General features: G+C 39.6%; 1 protein-coding gene across 1 annotated transcript in view; it reads right to left on the minus strand.

Annotated features, from left to right (window-relative positions):
• Window positions 1-11883, minus strand: part of dhx36 (DEAH (Asp-Glu-Ala-His) box polypeptide 36) — a 37265-nt gene extending 25382 nt beyond the window's left edge. The window contains exons 1-7 of the mRNA XM_049577484.1: window positions 11397-11883; window positions 6015-6169; window positions 5736-5849; window positions 5381-5591; window positions 4935-4973; window positions 4576-4746; window positions 4283-4362 (exon numbers count right to left, since the gene is read on the minus strand). Of these exons, the coding sequence (XP_049433441.1) occupies window positions 4283-4362; window positions 4576-4746; window positions 4935-4973; window positions 5381-5591; window positions 5736-5849; window positions 6015-6169; window positions 11397-11648 (1022 nt within the window). The 5' untranslated portion in view covers window positions 11649-11883. The remainder of the gene's footprint in view (window positions 1-4282; window positions 4363-4575; window positions 4747-4934; window positions 4974-5380; window positions 5592-5735; window positions 5850-6014; window positions 6170-11396) is intronic.

Here is an 11883-nt window from a genome sequence, read left to right on the forward strand (position 1 = left end):
TGGCTGGCATGTTCCCCACGAGCCTTTCACACTGTTGAGAGGTAATCTTGTCCCATTCTTCTTGAATTACTGCTTTTAATTCTTCTAAATTCTTTGGTTTATGCTTTGAAACAGACCTTTTGATAATCCACCACAGATTTTCAATGGGGCTCATGTCCGGGGATTGAGCTGGCCACTCTAAGACCTGGATACTGTGCTCCAGGCTGTTGGTTCGTCTGTATTTCTGCAGAGTGTATCCGACTGCTGAAGGACTGCATCTGCACTTCCTGGCTATCTGGTGGCAGCTGTACCCTTCCTGGCTGAGAATCTTTATCTTCAGGTGTGTTTCCTGCGTTAGGTTCCTTGTTTTAGCCATTTTTGTGTCTGAAGAACTTTCAAATGTGCTGGCTTTATATAGACACGAAGCTTGGCAACAAAAATTGACTCAGAATTTCTTATGTATTTTTATGGAACCAATCAATTTTAAGTTTTTAATGGCTTTTTTAGGATTTATTTAGTATTTTGGCTGTGACTGTATTAAAAGAAATTGCACTTGAAGACCTAAGAATGATTCTTAATGCAATATTTCACAAATGCATGGGTGTCTGAAAACTTTTTTCCACCACTGTACGTCAATAGAGGCGTTGTGGGCCCTAATTCCTCCTGGTGCAGGACAATGGTCGGCCTTGTGGCCTGAGTGTGTAGGAAGTTCCTGGATGATGAAGGCACTGATACCATTAACTGGCTCTCTGTTTCCCCTGACCTGCATCCAACTGAGCACCTATGGGATGTTATATATCAGTGCAGCCAATGCCGCTAAGTACCACCACCGACTGTCCAGAAGGAGATCCTCCATGACACCATCCGCCATTGATTTGGAATTTGGTTTCCACTGACCGTTGTAATGTCAATTAGTTCTTGATAAATTACACAATGTACATCAGTAAAGATTTTCAACTTAAATAATTTGTTCATCAAGATCTGATGTGTGATTTAAGTGCCCCTTTAATTTCTTTTGAGCAATGTATGGATTGTGGCTGAAAATCTTGGCCTGTGCAGCTCATAAGAGATAAAGACATCTAGGTAGGTGTTAATTCAGCACAGTACTTCAGTGATCAGTACAACTAGATACACTGGGAAATTCAACCAAAGAAGTTTTAAAGTTTGTCTCATTTTTTAAATTTATTTTTTAATTATTATGAATCAAATCAATGTTAATCACTCTAAACAGTTGCTTTGTGTTTATTATAACTGCCCATTCTGTGTTGCACTTCACCAGCACCAGTCAGAGCACATTTAATTCAGTGACTGTCTGCACTGACTGAGTTGTGCAAACTAATACACTGGCTCCCTGCAAATGTAACTGCAGTTGCCAAAGACTAGGTTCAATGTCTGCTGGCAAATTTGTATTCAGCTTTTAAAGAAGCTGATTACCCACCGAAAGACCAACATACGAAGTGTGTACTTTTTTTTTTAAATTAGCTGTTATGTGGGGGAGCTGGCACATCAATAAAAGTTTAACAAAGCTTGAGACACAAATTACCAGCTTTTGCATAAACCCACTGAGACACCCATGGTCTCCATCAGTGACAGTGACACTGAGCAGTGACAGCAAAGCAACGAGCTTAGAGAGATCCTTCCTAAACTGTCTATACTTTATTAAAGTTCTTTAATAGAAAACCATGCTTTAGTAACTGCTTTATCCCTTCAGGAGAGCTACAAATCACAGTAACTTGATACCATTAAAGAAAAAAAACAGCACCACATGAAATTTCTTTGACATGCGGTAGAAAAAATGTGTGCATTTTTTTAAACTTTTCATCCCCTGTCTCAGTCTCCCTGAGTTGCCTCTTTTCCTCTCCTCTTACTGCATCCATTTCATCCTCTCTCATACTCCATACTCTATTGTATATAGTTCACTTTAGATTGCTGCACCCTCTTATCTCCTGTAACTGTCTGCTCCCTCGGTCTGCACACCGCTCAAGTGCATCTCTCCCCAGATTCGTCCACTTCTTTCAATGTGCATGGTCTCAGATCACCGTTCCCATCTACTACATCTCTTATCCTACAAAAAAAACTAGTTCCTTGTGGAATTAATTTATCCCACCTAGTTAACTTCTCCATCTTAATTTTACTACATCCACCAAAACCTTCCTTTGAGAAGTCTTGCACAGTTTCAGTACAGGGATGGATCAATCATCAGTGAATCCTCAATGAGAATTCATAGCTTCAATGGAATATGAGGTTCCTTTAGTGTTTGTATTCATCTGTTGGGGGCTGTGTATTATGTATCACAAAAGACCAAATCACAATTTTTATTCACAATAACTACTGGGTAGAAAACCCTCATGTCACGTACATAAAATAAAACATTGCTAACCTTAACTGGTTAGTTTTTAGCCACCTAGAAAAAGGCCCACAAAAAGAAATCAATATCCGATACATGAAACTATTAGAACATTTTCGCCACTTTATCTGGCCATCAAACAGCCTTTTATAAGGTAAAATACAGCCATTTTGCTTAGTAGAAAAAAAAACAAAAAAAAACACCACTGGAGTTACTGGTCTACCACGGCCTCTAATTGTTACCATGTAAGGTAAAGTGGAGCAAATATTCAATTATAGCGTGCGCTTACACTGATATTGATTTTTTTTTTTTTTTAAGTTGCCAAATACATTTTGCCGCAGCCCCCCTCCATAGCAGTATGTTGTTTAGCTTCCATGCCGGTAGATTTGATTTATCAAAGATGATAGCAAAGCAACAAAGTACAGAAAATAAGCATAAAAAGTCAGAGTAAAAAGTAAATGTCATAAAAAGTAAATGTCAGAGGGATCAGACCACAGTGTTTAACTATACATCTTTAAATGTTACAGTCACAGTTGAATATGACAACAGAAATTAACAACCAATTTTACAATCGCCAGTTGCTGACCGAGAAGTGATAGTTGTTAGCATGACGTCAAGGTGATTTGGTCTATATAGGGGTTACAATTCAATACATTCCAATATATTGAGATTTTTTAAAATCTTATTTGAGGAGCTCTATGATTCTGCCTGTTACATAGGCCTCTATTTCTAGAGCCTCGTATTCTACCAAACACTTGCGGTACCTTTGGAACCAAAAGTAACCCTTCAGACATGGTACCTAGACCCTAGCATTTCCACCGCAAACAGTACTCTTACAGTAAATGTGGACAGGGTTGTTGTCACTCACTGCTCCGTCCAGCACTCACTGTATTACCTAATTACAAGTGACACAGACTGACACAGTCTGCGTCTTGTCCACAGAAGGAGGCTGCACGCAGACATTTTCAGAACAAAATAAAACAGGCTGCAGTGAGAGTCTCTCTCCATGGGATATTTAAAATTAGTGGGTTTGTACATTCAGTCCTTCTGAAGCTCGGGGGTTTAGTGTTGCCGGAGCCCACAGGAATGACACTCGGACACACTTTTTTTTTTTTGAGGATAAGGATATATGCTGTTCACATAACCAGGACGAAATTAATATATATATGTAAACACTTGAAAATTCACTCATTACTGAAAGTGCATGTCATATAAAACGGTCAAAGTTGTTAAAGTTAAATTTATGGTGCCAAACGTTCCACCTTAAAAGTTGCTGGCAGTCGGCCCAGTGATGTTTTTTTGTTTTTTTCCAGACCACAGCTGCTGGCAGAGGCAGCAAAACATCCTTCCATTTTATAGTTACAGTTTACTAATAAAACTCTCCACAGTATGAACAGTGGTCACATGAGCCTCAAAACCAGCCACAACTCAGCTCTGAGCAGAGTGACCGTCTGCTATTGACCAGTCAACAGACTGCAGTGTTCACAGCTCCACCTTTTAGTACCAGATCTGTGTGCTAGGTACCCCAACAGAGGAGGGACCAAAAATGGAAACAAATGTTTCCATTGGTACCATCCACAACTTTTTGCAGTGGAAACGGAAAAAAAGGGTAGCACACTGGAGTGTAAGAGTCAAATGCCTGAAGATAGATTACAACACTTAAGGATCTAGCAGTCGGGGTTCAAACAAAACACAAAATAAACCACTGGCGCCAATTTTTGCATGTAAATTATTAATTAAAAGTCAGTGCAGTGTTTCTGATGCAGTATTACAAACCATAAAATCGTGATACTCAAGTGTAAAGATATATTCTCACATCTCTATCATCTATGATTACATGCTGATTAGCCATTGTATCATGAGCAGTGCCTGAGACTCAGCAACCCAAACAATAGTGACTTTTCACTATCGGAGTACTTCATTTTATACAACATATGTGTGAAGAGCCTTCCTTACCTCTGCAGGCGGATTTGGTAACCACAAGAATTTCCATTCCCAACACTTTCTGCCCTCTCTGCTGCTACACGCTCTGCTACCTGAAAAGAAGTACACACACACAAAAACACCTCAGAACACAATCAGCGTTGTGAAAAAAACAGCTACGTAACTTAGAAGACAGATGCAGAAAATCACATATACACATCATAAACATCACAACACACACATAAGCAACCACATCTATCATCAGTTGGCACACTGTCACATATAATCCAACACAACGGCACTCCAAAAACCAGGAGAGTACATACCGAGATGGCACTGATGCGACGAGGCTGCGTGCACACCACACGACACATGGAGCCCACGCCTCTATTGATGTAGTCATCTAGGATGAACTGGGTGACCTGAGTGGTCTTTCCACACCCTGTTTCCCCACTCACCACCAGGACACGGTTCGAGTTGATCAGCTCCACCAGCTCCTGAGAAAGATGGGAGCAGGTGAGAGGAAGGATTATGAGACGAGGAGTACAAACAGAGTGATAATAGAGGATACCGCTAACAAGACTGCAAATTCAAAAATCTGCAATTCAGCTTCAGCAGAAATGGTTTGATTAATGATGAGGAGGAGAGTATGTGCTTATGAATTTCAGTCAAATCAAAAACCCACCTCTTTTTTCCCATAAGATGGTAGCTTTTCCCTGAATTTCTGAAGACAAAAAAAATAGCAATTATTTGTAAACACTGAATAAATCAATGAAGTGAAGAGCAGACGTTCCACCCTTATAACATGTTATAAAGTGTCAACACTCACTCTGTGGAATATGATAAAACATTTCACATTATTTTTCATTTACAGGGAATATTATGAAGATATTTTTGTACTTGCTAGATATTAATTCACCATATTGTCCAGCCTTACTCTGTATTAGGCTCGTGTATTAAACTATTTAGGTCTATAAACATAAACACCTGTTCACCTGTAAATCTCAGAGCAGCCTGCACAGCAACAAATATTTGCAAACCAACTGCCACGTGTTATTAATTATTAAGGTATGTTAGAAGATTTAACTTTCTGCTGTATATAGAAAACTTGATACTGATCATTGTACTCACCAGCATTTCTCTGTACTTTGGATCTGATTTCTTGCTCTCCAAATCTCTCTTTAAACGCTCATCCAGTGAACTGTCTCTGACTACTTCCTGAAATAAGAACTCCACGTCCTTGTCCTTCCTTCTCAGTTTCTCTTTCTCTTCCTTTTCCTGCTCTTCTTCTTCATCCCACGTGTCTGGAGGCTCATCCTTAACAGCTGCCTGAGAGAAGTAACTAAACAAAAACACAAAAAAGTGTGTTAATATTATCAATATCGTGAATCACCAGACAATACTGGTTGTTCTGTTATTGTGGCAATGGAGCACAATCAAATACTAAACTATATTTTTGGAGCATCAGATTTGCTTTCAAAGTTACCGTTGTGATTTGTGAGTTGCTTTCTTCTGGCCTGGAGTGACTTCTTCCTCCTCTTCCTCAGATTTGAGTTCAACCTTCAGCTTTTCCTCTTCAGGCAAATCCCCATCAAAGTAACTGTATACACACATTAGAGTCGAACTTGTGTCAGCAGCCGCAGCTGAAAGAATAATTGACACTCCAGGCACATTGATCTTATCTAGGTTGCCCATTTTCTTTACTGTAAGCTCAAAATTACACAGTGCAAGTCGAAAGCAGAAAAGCTATGCAGGCTGTTCTTACCAATGACCACTGCTATTGGCAGCCGCCCGCCAGCTGTCAGACGTGGAGGGTCTCGCATCCCTGCTGTCCCTCCTTGGACCAGGCTCATTTTGGACAGAGTTAAGCAGCTTGGTAATGTGCTGCTCCCTGGCCTCATCCATCTGGACCACTGCCCGCTGCACAAACATGGAGAGAGAAAAGTTCTGCCGTAACCTTGTAGTTAGCCAAACCAAAGGTGACACCGGGGCTTAAAGAGATGTTATTAGTGTTCTATTCATTCATTCATTATCCGTAACCGCTTATCCTGTTAAGGATCACCAGGCAGGGGGGCTGGAGCCTATCCCAGCTGACACTGGGCGAGAGGCAGGGTACACCCTGGACAGGTCACCAGACTATCACAGGGCTGACACATAGAGACAGACGACCATTCACACTCACATTCACATCTATGGGCTTCAGTTAGAAGGGCTAGTTTGAACCCTGAAACCCTTTTGCTGTGAGGTGACAATGATAAGCACTGCACCACTACCAGCAAATTTTATTTTATCACAATGAAAAATCCCACTGAATCCCTCTCAAACTGTGACATCTATGTAACTGTGACAAGCATTATTACATATTAATTTTAGTGTCAGCTGAAGGATTGCTTGCTCCTTTAGCTCCATATAATGTCTATTTTAATGTCAGTGCTATATATTTTAACTTTATTTGCTTTAAGGGTTGAAAATAATTCTCACCTCAGACATAAGATCAGGGGTGTCAAACTCATTTTAGTTCATGGACCACATATAGCCGGGTCAATGACGTGACGCTACTTTTTTTTGTGTTCATATGGTTTAGTCAAATTTAAAACAGTTAAAATTTGAAAATAAATGTAGTGATTAACTTACAAACTTTAATTTTGTGTGGATCCAGTATAAAATTTCTGCTTTTAATACATTTTGAGAGAATAGAGGATAATGGCAAAAATGTATAAGTGGTTTAACCATAAAAACTTGCACCAAATAATTAAACTTGCTTAAAAACACTAAAATTCTCAATAAAACACCACATCAACTAGTTTGGCATGATCTTTAAATTATTACTTTTTTATATTCAGTAAAGGTAATGCAATGCAATTGTTCTAAATATGAAATTTAATTTGTGGAATCATGAAAGTCAAGTAAACTACATGAAGTGTCAAGTGGTGTAACCACCATTTAAGAGGCCGTTTTGTTAATATTGTAAAGAAGGCCATGTGACAGGAAATGGTATTACAGAGAAGGACCTCTGATGACAACAACTGCTGCATGACAAGGTTAGAATCTCTTAAAATTACTAATAAATTGACGTTTTTAGACTCTGGTCAGGTTTGGCAAGTTTACATGTCAAATGCTATGACCCTAGAAAAACATTAATAATTCATAAAAATCATTAAAATGAATATTTACTTTAAAAAATTGTGTTTGAAATCTTGAGACCAAGGCCATGTGCTTACAGAGGTGTCCATGGCAATGCCTGTCAAATTTGATTTTAAAATGAAATGTCAAATGGTGTAACCGGTTATGCCAATTTGACTCCTATTAAAGGGCCAGTGTGTAAAATGGGTTGAAAACAGTGACATCAGTGGCCAAATTCTAGATTGCAGGGCTCACTCACTCACCCCTCCCGTCGGGTAAATGACGGTGGCCTCGTAGGGACAAAAAGCCTTGCGCACGAGTTTTTCAGGAGTAGGTCTATTTAGCGACGAGTTGTATGTTTATTTAGAAATCTAAGCCATGTTACGATATTGTAATGAATCCCTCATGAGCAGGAGACCAGAGGAGCGTTCGGGAAAAAGGCCAGTTTATTTGAGCACTCCAGAAACTCCGGTAACACTCCAGGGGGTAAAAGACTCTGTCCCAAAATCTGACTCTTCTAGCGTAACAGACACGCTGCAAAACTTTACACACATACTCGTTTACCATACTGAGTGGGGACCCCCTCCCCTCTCTGCTCCACCAATCTGAGCCCGCACACTGACTGACAGTGTGGCCGGTAAACAGAGCTCAGCTGTTTATTTAGCCTAGCAATATCTCCGGAGCTGCAATGGACGACTTTGAACGTGATTTTGAAGAGTTTCTTGTAGTGGACACAGACCCAGAGCCATACCTGTTTGAGCCGGAGCATACAGATGAGGAACTCCATGTGTTTGATGCTGAGCGGGCGAGAAGAGAGGCTGAATGCACAGAATGGGATTTGGTGCTACTGCTACCATCGTTGGGGAGATATATCATCAGGGGGAAAAGCGCTGCAGAGAGTGCATCACAAGGAGTGAAGTTGCGTCTTCTTTTCCTCACAGATGACGGTTCGGGTTCATTCTCTCCTGTTGCGTGGTAAGTGTGGGCCATTCGTAAACTTTATAACTTAAAAAACTTTTCACTACTCTCTATCGACGAACTACTAACACTCTCTGCTGTTTCCTCCTCCTTCCTTCCTTCCGCTGTCTTCGTTGGTTCATTTATACATGCGAAACGCGTTCTCTGGCTGGCTGGATTGTCCGCTCGGTCTGCCATACATACATGGCGGCGCAAGACGGCGACCTCTCTAAAGCAAGGCCCTTGCTATATATATATATATATATATATATATATATATATATATATATATATACATAACTATAAGGCTACGAAAACCAAACAAATTTTATTTTATAGCGATTATACACTTGTATAAACATATTAATGGGTAGAATATTCAGATTCAGATTCAGACTGACAATAAACCATGCCAAATATTACACACTGGCCCTTTAAGAGCCTTTCTGTTATAGGCCAATTATGTCAAATATCAGCAGTTTATGATAGTAATTTGTTAGATATCAGTAGTTTATGATGCTAATTAAAGATGTATTATAAAAAAAACTACTTTTGAACTTGTACAGTAGCTTTAAAATACCTAAAAATCCAGTAATTCATTTAAAGTAGAAATGTTACTCAAACATTAAAATTTCTGTCTGTAAAATACAATTATTTACATTTCTGCTATTTCATTACTAATGTATGATACATTTATAGAAAACTAAAGTAATCAAACTAAATAAATAAAATCAATTTTCCCCATTAGATGCCAGTTTCTAGGAGGGCCAAGCCCTAAAGGTTTTCTTTTGGCTCCTCCCGCACACTTTTTTTTTTCTCTTTTAAGTCATCGTTTTTTATATGTGTCAATACTGTATGTATTCTGTTTCTTCTTATTGACATCCTATACTCTTTTTCTTGTGTGCAAATAAAAAAAAAACACAACAACAAAAAAAAAAACCAAGGAAAAGGTGGCTCGTCATAGAGTTCTAATGCTAATGAACGCTAATGCTGCAGCAAGGGCCAATTACGTCCTTACAAGTTGTTGTTGTCAGGTGACTTATTCCCTTATCAAAATTTAAAACACAAAACATGAAACATGAATTAAATTTTAAAATTAAATGATTGTTGTTAACAAAGAATTCACAGTAGAAGAAATTAGCTCACTGTTGTCAGATGTTCTTTTTTCTGAACTGAAATAACATGAAAAAAACAAGTTCACTTAACCTTGTTGACTGTCATATTTTATTTTCAGTGTCAATTCCTTCACCAAGCAGTGGTGTTTGACTGTAGAAGGAACATGGTCAGGCAGTGTATCATATTTTTATGAAAAATACCAGTTACACCAATTGACACAACCCAGTGTCATTTGGTGTAACTGGTACTTTTCATAAAAATATGATTATATACAGGAAAATAAATGTGGAGTAAAATGTGTAATAAATGTAATCCACTTTTGCAGTGCAACACTGTGGGCCGAATTCACAAAGAATGAACTGCGGCTGCTGATAGCACCTTGAATTGCACTTCACTTGCACCCGCAGTTTGCTCCGTCTTAACGTCCTATTCACAAAGGATATTGCGCTAATGATATACCAGCGCAAACACGCTGAGGCTCATTTGCATAGAAAGGGGCAATTTTTCCGCCAAATATATGCAAATTACCTTATTTAAATACGTGCAAATAACACCGGAGCACCGAGACGCAATCTGCTTGGCAGCGTAGTTAGTGGAGCATTTCACCCTCTGCGCGTGCTTTGTGAATTAGACGGTATCTGTTTGCTCCATTTTTACCGGTTTAGCGGCCGCAAAAGCCACGCAATCCTTTTGTGAATTCGGCCCTGTGTTTTTTAACAAATTTTACATAATTTGTCACGCGTTATTTAGAAAAAAGGGGTGTTTTTAGGAAATGTCCTGCTCAGTATTGCCAAAATGCATTAAAATTTAAATATAGAAATACTCCAAAAATATCTCATTTCAATTTAATGCTTTTGAAATAAAGGGGTTTTTTATAAGTACACTTAAATCTACTGTAGGTGGATAAAATATTTCGTGGTTACGTCATTTGACATTTTCAGGAGCATTCAGTCTTACTTTTCATAAAAAAATGGTGCAAATGTCATTTCAATTGACATAAAACCAACAAAAATACAGAATGTACATTTTAACAAATCTGATGCATGCTTTGAAAACTATTTTTGAAGATATTTCTGAATTGCTCATCTTGCCAACCCTTATTTGTCACTGACCCAGCCCTATTTGATCTGAAGTGGGCCGGACCAGTAAAACCACTGCATTATAACCTATAAATATCAACCTCTTCAAATTTTTCTTTCATTCTCAAAACGTTCATCCATTTATCAAACAAAGAGGACAGAAAAACTATGTGCAAATTCAACAGTACGTCTTAGTTTTTCCACACTCAGTCAGTCTGCTACTCATTTTCATTATGTGATTTTTTTCATTATTTCCAACTAAAGAGGGTGCTATTGAAGAAGCAGGTTAAGTCATCCCCTGCCTTACAATCTGAAGTGTTGTCAGTGCCGTATCAGCAGGGTACTTATTGTTATTTCAGAGAGCTGTATTCAGGTCAGAGTGAAAAAGCCTCTGAGATTGTATTCTACATGAAGTATCTGCTCACTGTTTAACTTGATCCTGAAACCTCTTAGCCTTCATGTGTGCATCAACAGTAGGTGTGCAAAGTCATCTAGAGGGCCAGATTGGACCCTTTGACACCCCTGCTTTCGATGGTCATTCAAAACCCACTAAATGTAATACACTTTCCCAGTTTTCCCACGGTGTGTTATTGTTGGGATGGACCACTTAAGCTCTGATGACATCATAAAAACAAAACAGTTAGATGAAACCGAGCCAATCCTGCACATGCAGTACACTTTGTATTGGCATATGCCCCACAGTTTGCAGGTTATAGCAGACATACTTTTAGCAGAGGTTAATACCTCAGTGATGAAGGATCTGTCACCTTCTACGTAGCCTAACTTTACTGTCTCATATCTGTCTCATATCTCTGACACCCCGCCCAGCTCAACACATGGTGCAACAGCATACAACCAAACACAATCCTTACCGATCTCCGGTCAGCCTGCTTCTTCCTCACGGCTCCATATCTCGCGTACCACAGACCAATCTCACGTCCCTTCAGGTGAGGAGGAGGACGGTCCCGTTGTCCTCCTCCTCCTCCTCCTCGGTCCTGGTCGAAGTCGGAGCTCTGTCCTCTCGACCCTCCTCCTCTGTCCCATCTCTCCCTGCTCCCATCCCTGTGCCCCCGACCTCCTCTCCTGCCTCTTCTCCCACCTCCACCGCCATATCCATAACTCATACCGCAGTCAGAAACAAGCTGTGGTAGCACCGGATGCTAACGTTCTAGCTTCTCACTAATGCTTGGGCGACTTTATGGACCAGGAAGTGTAGTTAAATAAACGAGGCTACACCTACGTAGCTACTGGCAGTTCATTTATTGATGAACACATACAATTCAAATGTTGTCTCACTATTTAACTCATACGGCTGCCACATTCAGGGGATGCTGTCGTCTCTCCGGCATGTCGCACAGA

This window comes from Epinephelus fuscoguttatus, linkage group LG5 (genome assembly GCF_011397635.1).
Source record: "Epinephelus fuscoguttatus linkage group LG5, E.fuscoguttatus.final_Chr_v1".
Classification (NCBI taxonomy): domain Eukaryota; kingdom Metazoa; phylum Chordata; class Actinopteri; order Perciformes; family Serranidae; genus Epinephelus; species Epinephelus fuscoguttatus.